Source organism: Rana temporaria, chromosome 1 (assembly GCF_905171775.1).
Source record: "Rana temporaria chromosome 1, aRanTem1.1, whole genome shotgun sequence".
Taxonomy (NCBI): Eukaryota; Metazoa; Chordata; class Amphibia; order Anura; family Ranidae; genus Rana; species Rana temporaria.
The window spans coordinates 624,190,962-624,213,727 of NC_053489.1; the positions used below are offsets into that span (position 1 = coordinate 624,190,962).

General features: G+C 41.9%; 1 protein-coding gene across 1 annotated transcript in view; it reads left to right on the forward strand.

Moving 5' to 3' along the window:
- RGS12 (regulator of G protein signaling 12) overlaps positions 1-19,480 on the forward strand; it is a 319,121-nt gene extending 299,641 nt beyond the window's left edge. The window contains exon 18 of the mRNA XM_040335346.1: positions 18,908-19,480. Coding sequence (XP_040191280.1) covers positions 18,908-19,254 — 347 coding nt within the window. The 3' untranslated portion in view covers positions 19,255-19,480. The remainder of the gene's footprint in view (positions 1-18,907) is intronic.
- The last annotated feature ends 3,286 nt before the right edge of the window (positions 19,481-22,766 follow it).

A 22,766-nucleotide genomic window follows, 5' to 3' on the forward strand; every position in this document is an offset into this window, starting at 1 on the left:
GATGTCACAGGGAGGGTGGTACTCTGGGCAGTGGCTTGCACCTGAGGGGAGGACCATTATAAGGAGGTGGTCTCTGGGTGCTACAAATGAAATCATCCTCTTTGTCCACTAGGGGCAGTTGAGCTTGGCATTTTTATTTTGTTCTAGCATGTTCAAGCCAGCATTCCGCCATTGCTAACCCACACCTCCTTTGATCTTTTGGGTCCTAACAATTTAAGCTTATCCACATCCTGACAATCTTTTACAGTTTAATTTATTATTAAATCCAAATTTAGGGTCTTTGCTATGCATACATTTCTTATCTCCTTTTAATGGCGCATTAGGAACACAACAGCAGCACACACAATACATTTCTTTACAGAAATGTATCCCCATGGTGCTCTGTTCTTTTGCTTCAGTGTTGAGTTTAGAATACAAGACTGGTAATTCCACTCTCAAACCCCACCAAAATCTATGTAAAACAACAAAGTCCAAATTCCCCAAACAGGAAACCTATGCACATATATATATATATATTCCATACCTTCACTTAACCCACCCCCCCACCTTTTTTTTTTTTTAGAAGTACAGTTGGTTTAAAACACAAACAAAATGGAGTGACCGGATCAGAATTCACAAGCGCACAGACAAAAGAGGAAGTGCACTTAGCTTGGATGGCTGAAAAATTCCTTAACAATACAAATGTCTGTAATTTCAGAGAAAGGTGTTTCCACAAAGTATTGACTTAGGGGGGCTGAATACGCCACACTTTTCACATATTTATTTGTAAAAAAAAATGAAAACCATTTATAATTTTCATTCCACTTCACAATTTTGTGCCACTTTGTATTGGTCCATCACATAAAATCCCAATAAAATACATTTATGTTTTTTGGTTGTAACATGACAAAATGTGAAACATTTTAAGGGGTATGAATACTTTTTCACATCACTGTATGGCGGTTGCTGTATCAATCAACTTCTGTACGACCACCCTCTCGGGGTCTTTTGCAAGCGATCAGTGCTGCCGACTATAGCTGGGAATACTAATCATTGTGTTCTGATGGCGGGAAAGGCTCCCTGCCCTGAGAACGCAATAGTACAGTGGAAGGAATTCCCCCATCCACATCACATGTGTGGATGGGAGGGATCAGCAATTTTTTATTTATTTTTTTGTACCTGCCATTCCTGATTGAATGAAAAAAAAATGTAGAATGTATGGCCGGCCCTTAAGCCAGGCACATACGTGTCGAATGTCGAGAGACATTTGCCGGTTCATAGGGCGGCTTCTGTCAGACGAGCATGCTGGAAAACCAGCACCTGCCCGACTCTAGATCAGTTCTCTTAGCCAATGGCGTCCAAGCCGCTTTGTTGAACAGAAAAAGACTATTGTGTATACCAGGCTTTTTTCAGACTCCTTTTATGCTTTTACTACATACAAGGGACATGCTTAGATGGTTATTGGTTGACAACTTCATTATCCAGATTTTTCTATAATATTGAAGATGGTTGAAAATATCACTGCACCTGTTACTTATTTCCCCACATTGGTACTGCCAAGTCACTATCTGCCGAGCTCAGCAAGTATGGGTAAATTTGACTGGTCCCCGCAGCTGCTCATTGATTATTTATTCGCTACATGGCTTGACCCAGACACCCACATAATTTGTTCACTGCAGGGGATGCTGGAACAACAAATCTGGGAAACTGCAGGGACATCACTATTGGAAACGGTTTGCCTACTTATAGTACAAGCTTGACTTTCTTATTTAATTTGGAGCTCCTTCACTTCATCAAACAAACCAAACTTTAAGAGGGTAAGTAAAACTCTAAGCTACAATGCAAGTAATACACCAATCAACCATAACATTATGACCACAAACAGGTAAAGTGAATAACATTATCTTGTTCCAATGGCACATGAAAGTGAGTGGGATAGATTAGACAGCACGGGTTGTTCCTGAAGTTGATGTTTCGGAAGCAGAAAAAATGGCCAAGCGTAAGGACTTGAGTGACTTTGACAAGGGCTTAGTAAAGGCTGGATGACTGGGTCAGAGTAACTCCAAAACTGCAGTTCTTGTGGAATGTTCCCGGTCTGCAGTGGTCAAGACCTACCAAAAGTAGTCCAAGGAAGGAAAATCAGTGAAATAGTGATGGGGTTATGGGTGGCCTAGGCACATGGGAAGCAAAGACTGGCCTGTGTAGTCCAGTCCAACAAATGAGCTCAAATTGCTGAAAAGGTTAATTATGGTTCTGATAGGTTTCAGAACACAGTGCATCGCAGTTTGTTGTTTATAGGGCTTTGTAGTTGCAGACCTGTGAGGGTGTCCATGCTGATGTGTCTACAGCCAAAAGCACCTACATTTTTGGCTATATTTTTTTCTTCAGTATCTTTAATCAAGGCTCTGCTTGAGCTGGTCTCAACATAGCAACTATCTGAATTGGCAGAATCTCCGCAATAGCTTTAGAGACTTTATTCAGAATATGCAGAACTGGACAAAAATGTGGCCTTCTGGTACTGGACTCTGAACTGTAGTACTTTCCAGGCCTGAGTGTACAGTGCTAATCATGGAGTGCTTTCCATGCCCAGAGAAGTGGCACAGCCCCAGATTTAACTCTGTCTCTGAAGATTCATTTAGTAAGGCTGGTTGGGTTAAAACAGTGGGAGCTACCTTGCTGTATTGTCCACCACCACTGTTAAGGTTGAGGGATAAGGGCTTATGTCATTCGTTGGGTGGAGCATTGTGCACACATACTCTCCTCTCTTTTCTGCCATTCTGGGTCGAGCAAGAATCATCCCACTGCGGCTTCTGATGCACCAGGTTGATCGTCTGTCAATTTTCACTGCCCATCTACAGTGAGTTTGTCACCTTTGGCTGCCTGGAACCCTCATCTGCACTTATGCCCCGGATTTGTGAGTATTGTTGCAGTACAGCTATGTAGAGATGTCTTGGCTAGTATGCACAAAGAATAGACCCACTGTCATGGGTGACCTCAGTCCATACTTCCAAACATTCCATAGGGATTCTGTTGGTGTTTATCCTACATCCCCAGTAGAAACAGACACCTGCAATCTACAAACGGAGACCCCTATAGTTAGGACATCTGCAGTGTCTCCTGAACCTCCACTGTGTGAGGCTGAAGGCTCCCTCATGTCCACGGGGACCTCCATGCCAACCATGCACTTCCTGTGTGTTTGGGACCAGTTATTGGAACAATCTGCCTGCAGAGGCTCTAACCGCACCCTGGTGCCATCTTCCAGAGAATCATCCTCTGATCCTCCCGAGTCCCAAAATCAAGTTGATCCTGATGGACCAGTTGCAATCACTACCAAAACCCTCTTTGAAGAGGGTCTGTTTTCTGGACTCTAGCAAACAAAGTCCCTTGACTGGAGTTTACATCTGCAGTCTTCACTTGGAGATGGCCTTTCCTGGATCTAACGCTGGTAATTTTGGTTTACCAATAGGTGATTGGGTTTGGTTCATTTTGTCACTGAAGCGGTCCTCTTACTGGACATTTGCTTGCTCCCTTACCTGTCAAGGAAATTACCCTTTGCACCCCCTTCGGGACTTGCCAGGTGCATAGGATTGTTCTGCTACCATGGTCTCCTCTTCTCTTGTGGGCTTTGTCACCTTCAGCCTCCTGTTCAGTGTTTGCGCGACATCCAGATGATTCTTTTGGATCTTCAAGTGCTACTTTGCTGTCTCTAACTGGGGGCATGTTGATGCCTTCATAAGAATTCATATCTATCTGGTGTCTTCGGATTCCCAGGGTTTTCATCTGATTTGTCAGAACAGACTGTTCTGCCGCCACAGCATGCTTCCCTGAGTCGGCATGCTAACTATTCTTTAATTGGATGTCTGAGTGCTACAGAATTTTTTCTGGGAATGCTTTGGAATTCTTCCATGGACAACACTGAGGGTGTCTCTGCTGACAACACCGATTCTCCTGGTGATAAGGCTTCACCTTTTGGATCTCAGCTGGTGACCTCCCTATTAAGAGTTCAGCACTGCTTGGTAAGAAGTGTCCATTGCTGGATGGCACTGTTGTCCCTTGGACTGTTAGCAGGCAGAACAACTAAGGGTTCTTCTGCAATTACTCTGTGTGGAGCATAGTCTGGAGGTCTTGGTGAAACGTGATCATCCAGAGTTGGGACCTTCATCTGCAGCTTTGTTTTCTCTGGCTCCCTTGTTCCTGCGCTCTCAGGTGAATGTTCCTTGTAGTGGGACTGAGATGCCTGCCCATTATTCTCCTCACTCCGAGTCCTCGGGATGGGTTCGGGAAAAGTGACTGATTCCTAGAATCGGTGTTGTGGAACCAGTATTCTCTCAATCCTTGGGTGCACTCTACCTACTGAGCGGACGGCTCATCCTTCAGGTAGGGTGTTTTTGTGCATCAGTTTTTTTTTTTTTTTATGGTTCCGTTTGTTTGTTCTTCTTCAGGATAACTTCAGGACTGGTTCCCCTGGAGGGATCCTCTTTAGTTTGGGTGAGGGATTGCTTTTTTATCCCCTAGTTGGGATGTCATGTTGTAAGGACGTTCACAACTTTGTTGTTTATCTATAAGATTGGTTACTTGATCAGGACCTGATGCTCATCATGGAGCATGTTTCTCTAGAGGTAAATGGTCAAGGTTTGGGCCTTCTGTCTCATTTTGACTGGCCAGTCTTTTCTTTTAGACTTTTTATCTCCGTTGTTTTGGTAGTGTTTTACTTCACCTGTTATTTTGGTGGATTGCTGATTTGCTCTCTAGTCCTTGCTAAGAACAGGGGTCCATTGCTCAATCCGTCAGCTATTTCCCCTTGGCAAGGGTTTAATCGTTCTGTTCTAGAAAATCAGATTTATCCTTTTGTACTTTGCTTGATTATAGCTGTTCCTTATCTATGCTTAATTAGGGAGGTTCCTTCATTACCCCTGATGTGGTAATTTTATGGCCCTATCAGTGGCTGTTTCTTACCTCTCAGTTGGATTGCTTTTGGAAATCACAACTGTAACAGAATTCCTGGGTCCCTTAATGGAAAATAAAGAAAACCTAACATTATTTTCCAGGAGGGCTGCAATATAAGCCCTACACTGAAAATAAGCCCTAGTTTAAAATGCTTGTAAAATCCTATAATCCACTCTATTACAGTAGTATAAAATGTACAATGTGTGTGTTTCTGTAAAACAATTGTGGGGAAGAGAGCTTTGTCTGGTCACAGAAGCGCAGAGCAGTGCTATTACGAAGGTATTTGGCACAATTATATTACAGAAACACACACATTGTACATTATATACTACTGTAATAGAGTGGATTATAGGATTTTTCAACTCCGTTCAAACTGGGGATTCCTGTCAGGCAGGGAGAGAGTGGGGGAGAGAAGACAGCACATTACATGGTAAGACCTACCCTGAAAATAAGCCCTACTGTGTCTTTTTTTGCCAAAATTAATATAAAACCCAGGCTTATTTTCAGGGAAACACGGTAGCATATGATCTTTTTTTATTGTAGTCTGAGGGATACAGGTCCTACACATCTCTGCTGTTTTCTCTATTTGTTTTATCATAAAACTAAGGCAGAGTTGGGGGGATTATACAGGGGCTTGCTTGCCAGAAGGATAGCGATGTCACACCCTGCAAAACGGATGATGGAGATAAGAAAGGTAAGTATTTTCTTTCCGTGCATTTTTGTCTTGGCTGTTTAAAGAATATAACTAACAAATGCACTTACATTTGCAGAAAAAAATGTGCATTTATTTTTTTTATTTTTTCTGCGGGAGCCTGCAAAGTATTGCACTAGCAATCAGTGGATCGTGGGTTCAATGTCCATCTCCTGCACACCCTTCCCCCCAGCTTTCTGCCCGCCCCCATACCTTTGAATGGGCTTTCAGTTAGAAAGGAGGAGCACGCTGAATAACACTCTTCCAGTTCCCTGAGAACTACAAGCCATCTGCCTTGGTGGTAGATTGGACATGTAGTTTATTCATTCACAGATTTCTGTTAATGAGTGATGAAGCTGTATGGTCGGAGCCCCGCACAGCCGTGCTGGTTTTAAATGTGACAATAGTTGCAGGGGGAGAAAACCCCCCACCTGCTGTCACAGGGAAGGGGGGAGGGCCCGGGGGGGTGTGGTGCAACATGTTCCAAAGATGAACTTTGTCCTAAATTTTGAATGAGTTTTTTTTTTGCTTTATTTTTTTCTGGTAATCCTGCAGATAACAGACTTCCTGTCCCTGGGTGGCTTTGTCACTCCTTCACTGTATCTATGGAGGCAGATATGGCTGTGACCCTAGGCTTCTCTCCAAGACTCCAAACATGTCCATATCTCTTCATCTCCATTAGATAGGCAGGGAAAGTGGTAGTTTGCAGAAGAGATAGTGAGTGAGTGAGAAACTTATATAGCGCAACACATGCGAACTGAATCGCCTCTGGGCGCTTAGTATCCGTTCCCTATTGTCCTTTTGCCTTCAGAAAAGATGGGTTTTGAGTTTTCTTCTGAAGGCCAGGTGATTCACCTCCATTCGGATGTTGGTTGGTAGTGCGTTCAATAGTCTGGGTCCTTGGACTGCAAATCTTCGTTCTCCTTTGGACTTGTATCTGGCTTTGGGTATCTGGAGTAGATTTTGGTCGGTGGATCGGAGAACGCGATTGGGGTTGTGACTTTTTAATTTTTCGCATAGATATTGGGGGGCATTTCCTTGAACACACTTATGCGTCAGACAGAGTGCCTTAAAAGTAATTCTGTCTTTTACTGACAACCAATGAAGGGATCTCAGTGAAGGCGAGATTGATTCCCATGTTTTTTTCCCCAGTCACGAGTCGAGCGGCCGTATTTTGAACGACTTGCAGACAAGAGATTTGGTATTTTGGGAGTACGAGGTAAAGGGCAGTTGCATAGTCGAGTCTGGAGTTGATAATTGTTCCAACCACGACTGCTATGTCTTCTTTTGGGATAAAGGGAACAAGTCTACGTCGTAGGTGCAGCAGATGGCAGGATCCGCTGACTACTGACCCTATTTGTGCATCCATTGTCATGTGGGTGTCAAAAATTACTCCGATTTTTGACTTTGGTGCTAGGGGTGATGATTTGTCCCAGAATGGGCGGCGGTGTCCATGTTGGTGCGGGAGATCTCTTTCGGTTGGCGTGAAACAGGAGAAGTTCTGTTTTTGAGCCGTTGAGTTTAAGGTAACTCTTCGTCAAAGTAAGGTATTTCTCTAGTCCGAGATAATGATCCTTATTGTTGCAGATGCGAAAATATAGTTGCGTGTCATCTGCATAAGAGTGGTAAAGTAACTTCTGGTTACTGATAATTTCAAAAAGAGGGCGGAGATAGATATTGAACAATACAGGCGACAAGCGGGATCCCTGAGGGACTCCGCATGACACCATGCGTTTTTCAGAAGTGAAAGGACCTAGTTTTACCATTTGTGATCGGTTTTCCAAAAAGGAGGAGAACCAGGGTAAATCCGAGTCTGCGACTCTAGCTACTTCAGCTAGGCGAGTCCGTAATAATTTGTGGTCTACAGTATCAAATGCTGCGCTTATATAGCTGGGCAAGAAGGTTTTCTGTGGTGCAGATCACAGGAAGTGCGAAGGACTCTGAATTTCTAGCAGGATGAACAGATCGTTTCTATATTTCATAAAAATGCTTTTGAAAAAAAAAAAGAAAACAAATGCAGCCAACAAATCTAAGGACTGTAATCCGCCATATACTGCATTTTTTTTAGTTCTCCTTAAGGGTGCAGTCAATGAAAGAACAGGAAACCTGTGATTTTTACTGCAGCCTATAAATATCTGTAATCAAACGTATCTATACAAAGGAAACCAAGCAGCCTTACTAAACGCCAGTGAAGTTATTTCCAAAACAGACAAGAGCTGGAACGTTTCTCGATGACATACGAGAGGCGGATGGAGATGACAATTTATGTGATAAAGTGATCCTGCTGGGTCTCAGCTGAAGTGAACAGCACCTCCCTGGTGTGTTGGGGAGTTTATCTTGTCCTTTCTGTGATAAATTAGGACAAGGGGGAAGTAAACAGCATTCTGATTGTTTTCCAATGTCTTAAAAAAGCAAGTGGAGGAAGATAGTCCTTGAGATAAGGCCAATTGGCGAGAAGTGAGGGGTCATTCATCCTGACTTGTCATCCCAAAGCATGATTACCTGAACACACAAACAGGGAAGGGCTGGAAGAATGCACTGCGAAAACTATGTCCATCCAATACGTCATTTTAAGAGTTTTTTGTTCCAATTTTAGAAAACACAAGTATGGCTTACTTCCCTTTTAATGAAAAGTTTAACGCAGATCACAGCCATTTGCATTGAATTTACCTGCTTTTAATTTTTCATTTATGGTTGCGCCTAATGAAAGCCATATATAGCCTGGATATACCACAATTTTTTTCCCTTGTTATCTTTATTATCATTTATTGGGACATATTGGGACACCTGTCTTTACACGCACATGAACTTTAATGTCATCCCAGTCTTAGTCCGTAGAGTTCCATATTAAGTTGTCCCACCCTTTTCAGCTATAACAACTTCAACTCTTCTGGGAAGGCTGTCCACAAGGTTTAGGAGTGTCTATGGGGATGTTTGACCATTCTTCCAGAAGAGCATTTTTGAGGTCAGGCTGTTGGATGAGATGTTGTTGGATACGAAGGCCTGGCTCGTAGTCTCCACTCTAATTTTTCCCAAAGGTGTTCTATGGGGTTGAGGTCAGGACTCTGTGCAGGCCAGTCAAGTTCCTCTATCCCAAACTCGCTCATCCATGTCTTTATGGACCCCGCTTGTGCACTGGTCCAAATCATTTGGTGGAGGGGGATCTTTATTGGAACAGTTTGGGGATGGCCCCGTCCTGTTCCAACATGACTGCGCACCTGTACACAAAGCAAGGTCCATAAAGTCGTGGAGGAACTTGAGTGGCCTGCACAGAGTCCTGACCTCAACCTGATAGAACATCTTTAGGATGAATTAGAGTGGAGACTGTGAGCCAGGCCTTCTCGTCCACATGAGTGCCTGACCTCACAAATCTGCTTCTGGAAGAATTGTAAAACATTCCCATAGACACTCCGAAACCTTGTGGACAGTCTTCCCAGAAGAGTTGAAGCTGTTATAGCTGCAAAAGATGGGCCAACTCAATATTGAACCCTATGGACTAAGACTGGGATTCCATTAAAGTTCATGTGCGTGTATAGGCAGGCGTCCTAATACTTTTGACAATATAGTCTATTTATATACATAATTTCGTTTTCGGGTTACATCAAAGTACCAATATGATTTATAAGGTAAATTTCTCTTTGTAAGAAATGGGCTTCGTCTCCTTTCCATGGGAGTCACCCCCTCTAATGCAATTTGTCCAGTAGGGCCTTATTCGTACAGGCGCTTTGATTAAGCCCCTCACCATATTGTTGTATTCCTTGACGTGTCTGATGAGCTGGTGTTTAGCCTGACTAGAACATGCACAGTGTGGTCAGTCAACTGGAATAACAGATCAGGGTATTTGAATAGTATCAATTTCATTTTTTTAAAAAATCTTCTGATATTACAGAATTAAAACAATATAGTGAATTGGATAATAATAAAAAAATATATAATTTTTTGCTAAATTTCCAACTCTAGTTGACAGTCTTTCAAGTACTACAAGCATGATATTCTGAGCTGGAAGAATATACCCCAGTTTAATTGTCTAATACAGTGGTCTCCAAACTACAGGCCTTTGCTTGCCATTATCTGGCTGAAGTAATTTGATACAATAATTAACTATTCCGAAGTTGGTTATGGATTCCCTCTATTTATTGCATATATGTATTAACTTGTCTATTCCCCTATTTAGCTAGTCTATTACGACTCTGATAAGCACAATGATATAAGGTTAGCTATGAAAATAAACACACTGCTTAGTAAAACAATATCTTATTTATTTCCCACGAAAATAGGAATATGCTAGCATGGAAATATTATAGAGAATTATACAGAGTATATGACAAAAGAACATCAGAGATACTTATCACATCATCTAGACATGGTCTCATCAGCTGGGCTCAAGATGGTATAAGAGAAAGAGCCACGAGGCTCACAGAAGCAGGCCAAGAGCAAAAAAGGGATGATTTCCCTTCTTTGTACATCTTTTACACATTCATTCAGACCCACTCGTAACCCACCCTACGAGCCTCCTGTCCAATGAGATATTGCCAAGAGGCAGTCCTTTCAATATATTATATTACTGTCCGTCCTGCTGTATTGGCCTCTAGGGGCAGTATTGTCCATGTATCCTCTCCAGGTGCCTTTGGTCTTTGTCACCCCCGACATCAATCATCCTGGCAGCAATGGCTCTCTGAAGATTGCTTGCTGAGTGCTAATCAATGATTTCCATCTTATCGCACTAGCCGAACAGGAGCCAGGATTTTGTGATGCAGATTCTGATATGCTACAAAGCTTTGATTGTAACTGGTTACATTCCAACTTGATTGTATCAATCAGAAAGAAACTCCAGAAATATGATATTAAATCATGTTGCCTTCCAACACCGGCCCTTGGTGCACCATTTCATCCACTGACACCAACAATGGGGCACTATTCCTCCCGCTGACACCAACAATGGGACACAATTTCTTTCCATTGACCCCAAAAATAGGGCATCATTCCTGTCCACTGACAGTCGTACTTTCCCCTCCCCCCCCCTAGTCTTCCCTTCTTGCTCTTCCCTTTGCACTCTTCCTCTATTTTGTTTTACCCTCCCTTTTTTTACTCATGTTGAGTATTAGGTTTTAAAATTACTGTTATATATGTTGAGTCGTTTCATCTTTTCACTCTCGGCAGGCCATAGTTTTCTCCCCCGATAGTTGGATGGGGAGCTGGTTCTTCCCAGCGGGTGGAACGTACCCTGAGGCCTAGGATTGACAACATGCATTAGGCCATAGACATGGTAGCACTGTATGTAAACTATGATTCATATTGAGAAAGGCTTGTGTGTCACATTTCTTTGAGTAAAAACGTTTCCGCCAATATTAGGAGGTGCAAGGGCCTATGTATACAAAAGGGGGATGATTCCTTAAAGGGGTTGTAAAGGTAAAACATGTTTTCCCTAAATAGCTTCCTTTACCTTAGTGCAGTCCTCCTTCACTTACCTCATCCTTCCATTTTGCTTTTAAATGTCCTTATTTCTTCTGAGAAATCCTCACTTCCTGTTCTTCTGTCTGTAACTCCACACAGTAATGCAAGGCTTTCTCCCTGGTGTGGAGAAAGCCTCTTGAGGGGGGAGGGGGCGAGCAGGAGGGTCAGGACACTCTCTACTTTGCAGATATAGAAAGGAGCTGTGTGTTAGTGGGCGTCCTGACACCCCTGCTCGCCCGCTCAAGAGGCTTTCTCCACACCAGGGAGAAAGCCTTGCATTACTGTGTGTAGTTACAGACAGAAGAACAGGGAGTGAGGATTTCTCAAATGGAAGGATGAGGTAAGTGAAGGAGGACTGCACTAAGGTAAAGGAAGCTATTTAGGGATTTTTTTTTTTTCCTTTACAGCCCCTTTAAGAAAATTGAAATATTGACTTATTGTATGTCTCTCAAAACATGTTGTACACTGCTTCATGTGAAGCCGAGATCTTTATTTTGTATTTGTTTGTTTTTTTTTGTTTTTTTTTTCTTTAATTACTGTAAAACTTTAATAAACACCATTGAAATATAGAGTAACTATGTTACTAAAATAAAGATGAGCAAAAAAAATCTCCCTGCAATACTTTATAAATCCGGGAGTGTCAATCTCCTGTTTCCCCTGCCGTACTCAGTGTTCTCCCAGGTAGCCTAGTCCCTACAAAACACAATGATATGCACGTTGGTGGGAGGAACCACTGTGGAGACATTGGAGGTCAACACTCCGCAAGTGTCACCTTCTCAGAAGATTTTGGGGGACGATTGGAGAGGCCTTTGGCAGTGCAGGCAGGCGGAGAGGTATTGAGCTTCTTCTTTTCTTGGGAGATGCTTATGTTGATGTGGAATATCTCCATGTCAATGTTCCTTTTTTTTTTTTTTTTTTTAGTGATGGGTTCCTTTAACCACTTAAGACCCGGACCAAAATGCAGCTAAAGGACCCGGCCAGGTTTTGCGATTCGGCACTGCGTCGCTTTAACAGACATTTGCGCGGTCGTGCGACGTGGCTCTCAAACAAAATTGGCGTCCTTTTTTTCCCACAAATAGAGCTTTCTTTTGGTGGTATTTGATCACCTATGCGGGATAGTTTTATTGCATTTTTATCAAAAAATTTTTTTACTACTTATGGCGGCGATCATTATGGCGGACACTTCGGACAATTTTGACACAATTTTGGAAACATTGTCATTTTCACAGCAAAAAATGCATTTAAAATGCATTGTTTATTGTGAAAATTACAGTTGCAGTTTGGGAGTTAACCACAGGGGGCGCTGATGGGGTTATGTGTGACCTCATGTGTGTTTACAACTGTAGGGGGGTGTGGCTCTAGGTGTGACATCATCGATTATGTATCCCTATAAAAGGGATCACACGATTGATGACGCCGCCACAGTGAAGAACGGGGAAGCCGTGTTTACACACGGCTCTCCTCGTTCTTCAGCTCCGGGGACCGATCGCGGGACTCCAGCGGCGATCGGGTCCGTGGGTCCCGGTCACGGAGCTTCGGACCGGCGCCCGCGACCCACAGCTGGACAATAGCACAGCATGTACCTGTACCTGCATGTGCCCAGCCGTGCCATTATGCCGACGTATATGTGCAGGAGGCGGTCCTTAAGTGGTTAAAGTGGATGCTGTAAAATTTTATATAAATAGCTTCAAGATAAACTATATTGCACCAATTATTTTTTTTGTAAGCATGTCTAGACACACTGACATTGAATTATACCTTTGTGAAAATAGGAGTCTTTGGGGTTTTTAATAATTGATCTTTTCTAAATGTATTATTAAGCCTGAGTCTCAAACACCAAATAGATAATAAATAAAATAAATTACCGTTAATCTTTATTCAATACAGAATGTAATATAAGAAGTAGCAATTTTACTTTGGCCCCCTAATTGCTTGGGCCCCAGGACACCTTCACCCACATCACCTGCTGTACTTTACAGACCTGCTCTTGCCCCTTCTGTCCAGGCCGGGGGCATAACAGTGCATGAGCTGCCTTACATTACCCAATTTTCATCCGTTATATGATAAAAAAAAACAATCATCTTCTAATTTTGGGACATCCGAGTACTGTAGGCAGTGATGAGTCTTAATGAGCACTTGCAATCAATAAAAGAGAAAAGTACTTTTGCTTCATAGGGGGAGAAAAATTCTTTCACTGCTGACACATACCAGCTATGACTAAGCATCTATCCATGATGTGAAACATGTTAGCTTTTTGTCCCCTATGTCCACTTCCTACCATTGATTGCAATGTTGCATGAATTTTTGGATGTTATACAGCTTTGGATTTTATCCTTTGTTCATTTTGTTTCAATGAATCGCCTATCAGAGTGCGGCAGTCCAGGAACATTTATTTTTTCCACTGCTGACACATAGATGGAGGAAATTGCGGAGGTTGAAATTGGAGTCAGCATGACAGGTCTCTGCTGTTGTCATTCCATGGAATATACAGTACCAGATATATTTATATGTGTAGGATTTCTTCTGATCATCTTTACAAGAATGAATATGAAAGCTTCAATTCACACTCGTTTTTGATAAGGCGCTTCTCATCATTTTCACTTTAGTGCTTGGTGAGTCATTAACCCCCAACCAGCTTCCTTACTTACCAAGTACCAAAGAGATGGCACTGATATGTACTTACTTCTTCTGGGTCAGTAACCGATTAAATAGTGAGCAAGAATGTTGGCACCAGGAGCTGGCACCATATAACACATGTAAGCAGTGGCAAATTCAGAATTTCTGCTCTAACAGGTTCTCTTTAAACTAGGGATGCACCGATACCAGTTTTTTAAGACTGAGTATGAGTACCGATACTTTTTCTCATGTACTCGCCGATTAGGGTTGCCACCCTTTTTCCAAGTCAAACCCGAACACTTTAGTGGCGCACAGCAATTTTTTTTTTTTATAGTGTAAACTATACATATATTTTTCTATTAAATAACATTTATAATCATTGAATCATGAAGTTAATAACAAGAGTCCCCCTTTATATCAAAATTCCACAGAGTTCCCCTTTTTACATCTGAATCCACAAAGTTCCCTTTACCTGTAAGGTAGGACTCTGCTGTAAAGGAGAACTCTGGGCACTCTGACGTAAGGGATGCTCTGGGAACCCTGATTTAAGGGGGAACACTGAGAACTCTGATGTATGGAGAGGACTCTGATGTAAGAGGGAACACTGTGGCCTCTGGTGTAAAGGGGAAGTCTGATGTAAGGGGTGCTCTGAGAACCCTGATTTACCTTAGTGTACTCACTCAGAGGCAGGAGAGAGAAGAGGGGGAGACTTCAGTCCCAGACAGGGATGGATGGTGAGCTTACTCACCCCTTGGCAGTCAGCACCTCTCATCCAGATGTATCTGGGGCTGCTGGACTTCAAATTTCCAGCACACGCTTTCGGGCGGGAGGAAGGGGAGCAGATCAAACCCTCGCTCCTCTCTTGTCTGTGTGTGTGTGGGGGGGGGGGGGGATTGTTAGTGCTGACTTTGGGCAGCATGAAAGAGAGTGTAATAGACGCTCTCAGCTTAGACAACTGCAGCCAGCAACCCTGCTGGCAAACTATAGTCCAGTCTGAATAATGTGTCCGGGTTTCAGGCAGTCTGGAAACCCGGACGCATGATTCCGAACCTGAACTGTCAGTGTGAATCCTGGACAGGTGGCAACCCTATCGCCGATACCAATTACCAATGCTTGTTTTCAATCCTGGTTCACATAGATGCAATTGAATGCGTTTTTAACCGCATCCGATTTACATGACATGAACCAAAAGGCGTTTCTATGCGGGCAACCTGCAGTGTGATTTCAATAAGAAATATGTAAGCCAAATTTTTGTCACAATTTTTTTGGAAAATAAAGATTTTTTTTTTTAATAATTTTATTTTTTTACAATTTGTTGATACATAATATGTCATACTGTGATTTGTATACTGTCACTAGTGCAGTACAGCAACATTATATAACCGGTGTGGTGGTGATTAAGGACACCACCACACAAAATCATAATAATAATTTTTAAATATTTTTTATTTCTTATTACTTGTTTTAAATTTTTTTTTTCTTTTTTTAACATATAGTGACCAGAGCAATACAATATTACCATAGTACTACATATTACATTGTACTACTCTGGGGAGGTGATCAGGATTTTATTTTTTATTTCAGTTTCTTTTACACACCATGATTGCTTATAACCGAATTTTAGTTATAAGCAACCATTTTTTTCTGAATGAAAACTATTCATTCAGTGTTTACTATTGTGATTAGCTGTGATTGGCCACAGCTAATCACATGGTACAGATGGGCTGTGATTGGCCATGTCTGTACCATGGGATCACTGTAACCAATCACAGAGCTCATCACAATAGCACACAATGAAAGGCATGAATCAAAGCCTTTCATTTTGTACATTTGTCTTGTGATCTTCCGATTGGCCACAGCGATCACGTGGTATCGGCAGCGGACAGGTACAGTAATCTGTCATCGGCTGTGCCAATGGACATAGCGGATGACACATCGCGCTGGAGCATGGGCCGATCATGGGAGGATATCATATTACAATAGGCCGGGCAGGAAGGAGTTAAACAGTAATGGCACCTATTTTTAATGTTTTACATAGCTACATCTGCAAAAGGGGCCAGCTTGAAGTGAGGACCTAGCAGGACCTAATTCTATGAATAATGTTCCACTTTGCAAAAAAAAAAAAAAGCAGCTCAGGATTGAATACATATTTTTGATCTAGAACTGCTCTCTGCATTACTTTTTTTCTGACACAAGATGTCCTCAGTCTTCTAAGTTTAAAAATGCCCAACATCATTCATCCTGGAAGACTGAGGAAAGACAGTGAGTGCAGAGTAGCACATTGTATTGATGCAGAGAGAACATGGGGACCCTGCATATCATGTGACCAGCCTGTAGACAAATAAAAAGTTGAATAGCAAAAACAGAGGGATGAACATCCGGCAGAAGGCTGAGCCTACAGTTGGGCTTTAATATATCTTGCAAGACTCCCTTTAAAAGGGAATGTAAAGTAAAGTATTTTCAAATGTTTTAAATAAACAGGTAATGCATCAGTTTGCTGTACATAACCCATTTGTCATTGTAATTTATTTTTTAAAAGACTACCTTATTTGCTCATTACATACTCAACCAAGTCAGTTGAGTTTCTGAAAACAGCACATTCTCTTAATGGCTGCCATCTTATCAATAGCTGAGAGAGAGAGAGCCACAGAGGTTGCACTGAGCCAATAATATCTCCCTCTAGTGGCTAATCTACTATATAAGGCTGGCCATACATTGAGCAAATTTATTTCCTGCAACCACAGGTTACAGGAAAGAAATTCACTCAATTTCCCCATCAACACAGACAGTATCGATGTGGGTATTAGTGTTGAGCAGAATACGCCATATTCGATTTCGCGATATATCTCGAATATATAGTCGAATATTCGAGATATATTCGCTAAATTCGAATATTCGTGATATTTTATCGAAATGAAATGATTGCGAATTTTCGCTATTGTGAATGCGAAAATAATTGCGAATTTTCGATAACTGCGGTAGGAGCACTCTGATTGGCTCAGAATATTCGTGATATTTTACAATACAAAATAATTGCGAATATTCGGCAAATGCGGAAGGAGCACTCTGATTGGCTCAGAATATTCTTGATATTTTACAATACAAAATAATTGCGAATATTCGGCAAATGCGGAAGGAGCACTCTGATTGGCTCAGAATATTCGTGATATTTTACAATATAAAATAAAAAGTGTTTTGCATTGGTGGTGATTCTTTACTCTATCCATCTGTCACAGCCGTTTGTCAATCAAACACCTTGAAGATTGAACACGTTCATGCTGCATGCTTTGGACTTTTTTTCACTTCACATATCAAAGACATTTTTCTGAAAGATTATTTTTCTATTATTGGGACTATATTTCTTTATATATTTGTTTCACTGTGTATTTCACAAGTTATTTGCGCTTGATTATTTTATAATTTGCCCACATGTCTTGTCACTAGACATATTTTTTATTCTTGTAGAGCGACTCCATTTTCTGTCTTGTATTAATTTATGTTGTATAACATTTTTGAGTTGCTGCTGTATTCTCCCCTTTTTTTAAGGTATGCGCAATTTTTTCCTTCTTACAAAAAAAAATAATATCAAACATACAAATATTCATAACATACACATACACAAAGCCCCCCCCTTTTGCATCAGAGACAATCAGAGTTCTCCTACCACAGTTATCGAAAATTCGCAATCATTTTCGCATTAGCGAAAATTCGCAATTTTTTTTTTTTTATATTCGGCAACATAAAAGGATCGCCTCAGCTCAGCTACTCGGCCCAGGGTCTCTAATCATACCAGCAATGCTTTTAGACGTCGATAGGATGTGATCTGTTTTAAAAATAAAATTGAAAAAATGTGAATATTCGGAATTGCGAATATTCATTGCGAAATTCGAAATATATCGCGAATACTCGAATATGCCATATTCGAGCCGAATATTCGCAATACGAATATTCGTGAGCAACACTAGTGGGTATCCCTCCTCCATGGTCATTGTCTTCTCCCAGCAGGGAAGTAGGGAGAAGACAGTGATTATCACTAGAGGCTATAGCACCCGCTAGCGATAATTGCAAGAGAATCCGTCAGGCTGGTTGTACACTGGTTGGTACAATCAACCTGCCCGTTAACAGTTCGAATCTCAGCCAGTTCTTGCTGAATCTTGCAAGATTCAAACCGTGTAGGGCCGGTGTTCTGACGAGAAATGACACCCGTCGAATAATGCCCGCCCTGTACTGCGCTTGCGCAGTACGGAGGACAAAGGAGCTGCCGAAAGTCTCCGAACATGAACAGCTGTTGATCAGCTGTACATGGCGCCTGCGCAATTAAGACTACATTGTGCCACACGCTCCCGATGCTCGTGCAACTCTCCAAGGGCGGGCGTATTATTCATTGAGCTCATCAACATTAAACTACCCGCCCTTATTAGCTCTGCCCATCATTCTAAAATACGGCCTCTTTTGTAGGCATCCGCCCCTTACATGCTTCTTAATAATACATCCACCCCTTTGAGAAATGCACCCCCCATCGTATGATCTCTGGTCATCATGATACAATACGACCTCCTGGTTAATCCCCACAGACACTAGTCAGGTGCTAGCCCAGCTCGCATGCTGTGTATTGTGAAGAAATAATTCCGGACAGCTGCACTTCCAAAAATCCTTTTATTGAAGCTTTATATGACAAGTGGTTGACAGATGGAGCAGGGGACAAAGAGGTAGACGCGTTTTGTGCAAATATCAGCGCTTAGTCATTACCAAGTACCATGTAATGACTAACCGCTGATATTTCAGCGAAACGCATCTACCTCTTTGTCCCCTGCTCCATCTGTCAACCACTTGTCATATGAAGCTTTGATAAAAGGATTTTTGGAAGTGCAGCCGTCCGGAATTATTTCTTCACGATGAATAATACACCCGCCCCTTGCAGAGTTGCATGAGCATCGGGAGCACGCGAGAGCGTGTGGCACAATGTAGTCTTAATTGCACAGGCGCCGTGTACAGCTGATCAACAGCTGTTCATGTTCAGGGACTTTCGGCGACTCCTTTGTCCTCCATACTGCGCAAATGCTGCGCCTGCGCAGTACAGGACGGGCATTATTCGACGGGGGTAATTTCTCGCCACAACACCGCCCTAACAAAATTAAGGAAAAGCAATGATGACAATTTATGTAACAAGGGGGTAATTTGTTCTAAGCTTACTAAGTCTGTTCTTCTATTAATTTTTAGGTCCCAGGGAGAAAAAGAAGAGTCTATCACGAAGCACAGAGAGCTTCTGGGAGCAATCTCCGAATAGTTCAAAGGAGAAATTTGCCAACCAACGTAACCCTTCAACCTGTCTTCTGCCAGCCGGAAGAGTCATTGACGTAGATGGGGTGAAGCCGAGTACAAGGAGGAAAGACTCTGGGGACGATGTGGGCAATCTAAGCTTTGAGGGGTACATTTCCGAGCTAAAGACTTGCAAGGGCCGAATGCGGACTGGTGTGTACAAGACATCTGACTTGCCAGCGATGGTGACTGCAAAGACTGACAGGAACAAAGAAGCAGACACGAAGTATAAAGCCACCTTTGTGTAGGACGGAGAAAAGCAGGAAACACTGCGACTCGTAGATTTACAGTTGCTGGAATGCCATTCATAGGATGTCTTAGTTTAAAGTATTTCTAAAGCCAAAGCTTTTTTTTTTACATTAAGAAAAAGGAAAGTTAAAACAGGCTGCTTTTCCTTGCCATCTGCATCTCGATGGGGAGAAATTCCTTTACTTTCTGTCCCAGAGCCACAACAGGAAGTAAAGAAAAGTCTCCCTGAAAGAAGGGAAATCCTTTTTTAGAAGGTTGTCACCAGGGATTTTTTTCTCAGAGAATGGGTGCAGGAACTCCCCCTTTCTGAGTCACCCCTTTTATTTGCCCCCTACCCACCTCCAATCACTAGACACGTTCAATTTGTTTTGTTCCAAATTCATTAATTCCGAAATTTACGAATTTTTGAATTTACGAATTTTGGAATTTCAAAATTTTGGAATTTTGGAAATTTCAAAATTACGAAATTAAACATTTCGGAAATTGGAATATCGGAATATTTAAATTTCGGAAATTTGGAAATTCTAAAATTTGAAAATCGGAAATTCGAAAATTCAGAATTTTAAAAATCGGAAAATTTGGATTTTCGAATTTCTGAATTTTCGAATTACCAAATTCCGAATTTTCAAATTCCCAAATTCCAAATTTTCGAATTTTCTAATTCTAAATGTTCGAATTTACCAAATTTCCAAAAAATGCAAAAAAAATATGAATGTTACAAAAACAAACACATTTTTCGTCAGAGCACGTCTACCAATCACCATTCCTTGGTTCCACCCCCTACCCACCTCCCATTTATGTCCTTTTAGAGAATACAGAACCAAGTATAATTTTGTGGTGATAAGTAATTTGTATGGAACTTGTTAATAACAAGAAAAGCAGTAAAATATTTTCCCTGTAGCCAGTAACAATAGAGCTCCCTCCAGCAACAGTAGATCCCCTCCAACAACAATGGACCACCCAAAACAAAAATCCACCCCCTGCAGCAACAATTGAGCCTCGTCAGCAACAACAGATCCCCCCACAGATAGCATCAATAGACTCTCTAGCAGCCAACAATAGACTCCCCCTCTCAACAGTAGATCTCTCCTAGCAATAACTGACACCCCAGCAATATAAGACCCACTCCCAGCAACAATAGGTCCCCCACCAGCAACAATAGACCCCCATCCTGCAAAAGTAGATCCCCTCCAGCTAGAATAGATCCCCCAGCAGCCAGTATCAATAGACCCTCCAGCACACCCCAGCACCACTTACCATTACATACAACCAGCGATGGAGGTGCCGAAACTACGTTCCCCCACGTTCCCCCTTGTTAACTCCTTTATGGAGGATTTGTCTGTATTCCTGTTCCAGCTCAATTTTTGGATTTACCGTCATTTAGTCTAATCACTGTTTGTGACAATGGTTACCAGGACACAGACATGTGGTTCTCCCCATTAAGGCCACTGACTAAAATATGGAAACTGAACAGGGGTTCTAGCCCTTCCGCACTTTATACTAAAGTAAGATAAAAACCCTTGGCTTTAGATACTGTTTGGGGTAAAACACTGCCATATCTAATATCAGTGTATATTGTATGACAGTTGGAAACCATGACCAGAGTATAATTTGGATACACTTTGGTTTGGTCCATTGTTTCAAATTAGGTCCATTTTCATTTTGGTAATTGTCTTGCCAATGTTTCTTACGGTTAGATGCTAGTGCAACGGAAAAATAGTAGCACTTCCCAGACAGCCAATCAGATCTTTTATAGGATATATCCCAAATTTCTACTGACCTGGAGGTGTTAGATGAGAACATTGTAGGCATAGCATGATGACAAAATGAATATCTTAAATCCCTCATATTGTCAACTCCAAGGAGCATCAGGAATTTTTACCCATGTTCTGTATCCATATGTTGTATATGTCTAGCCAAAAATGTTTCTGTCTATTTCCCACTGGGACAATTCCCTACACTTCCTGTCCTAGAGACACAATAGGAACTATAAGGGGATCTCTCTAGATTTAGGGAAAACAGAGAGGGTGTATCTCCCAACAGGATCAAAGACAGCAGAAAAACCCTGACAGAGCTGCTAATGCTCCATGCAATAAGCTCAATTCACAAAGCTAACACACCAGCATAAGTACGTTTGTTTTCATAAAAGTGACCGTTATTTTCAGTTCAGTCCAATAAAATCTGAAAATGACAGATGCATGGCTGAAAATGAAGTACCTTGGGCTGGAGTTAAAGCAGAACTAAACCCTTCTACCATTTTCAGTCAAGGAAGCTGACATCTTGGCCTCTGTTTGACCTTCGGCTGTCATGTGATCGGTTAGGACATCAGCCATTGGATGGCTTGACAGTTTGGTTGAGAGCACAACCAATGTGACAGTTAGGGCTAGTTTACACTTGCTTCAAAACATGGCTTTGGACACGCTTTGTTAAAGCTTTCTGAACCCCAGTCAAAGCCCCTGTTACTAAATAAAGTGGTTAGCTTACAGTCTTGTTTACACCTTCCTTTTACTTGATGCTTCGATGGAGCTTCGATGAGTCTTTGATGGAGTTTCAGTGAGGCTTTGTCGGGGCTTCAAGCAAGCTTTTCCATAGACTTCTATGAAGACTTTGAAGACGCTTTGGAGCACCACTAAACCTACATTGGGTATCATTTTTGAAGCTTACTCCATGATGTTTAGCTTAAAGTGGAGGTTCACCCGGAAATGAAAATTTTTAACATTAGATTCATGATCATTTTGACAAGGGGAATCGGGTAGTATTTTTAAAATCGAAGCCGTACTTACCGTTTTAGAAATACATCTTCTCCGCCGCTTCCGGGTATGGGCTGCGGGACTGGGCGTTCCTATTTGATTGACAGGCTTCCATCAGGTTTCCGACGGTCGCATCTATCGCGTCACGATTTTCCGAAAGTAGCCGAACGTCGGTGTGTAGGCGCCGTATAAAGCCGTGTCGACGTTCGGCTTCCTTCGGCTACTCGTGACGCGATAGATGCAACGGTCGGAAGCCTGTCGGAAGACTGTCAATCAAATAGGAACGCCCAGTCCCGAAGACCATACCCAGAAGCGGCGGAGAAGATCGATCTCTAAAACGGTAAGTACTGCTTCGATTTTAAAAATACTACCCGATTCCCCTTGACAAAATGAGCATGAATCTAATGTTACATTTTTTTTTTAGGGTGAACTCCCGCTTTAAGTCTACCTATACAAGCCAAAAAAGTCAGTTACTTTCAGTTGAGTCTAATGAAATCTGAAAATTGCAGTCACATGGCTGAAACTAGCTGTGCTGAAGTTAAAGCCTTATGAATTGAGCCTAACCTCCTTTATATTTAAAGCGGAACTTCACCCATAACAATTTGCTTCTTGCTGGAGGCTGCCATTTTGCTGAAGCCCAGAGGCCCCAAACAGCAGTAAATCATAAAATGGAACTAAACCCATTCATTTAACTGTCTCAAAAGACTGTTAAATTCCTGGAATGCCAGGATTTCTAACAGTGACATTTGACTGTGCCCTCA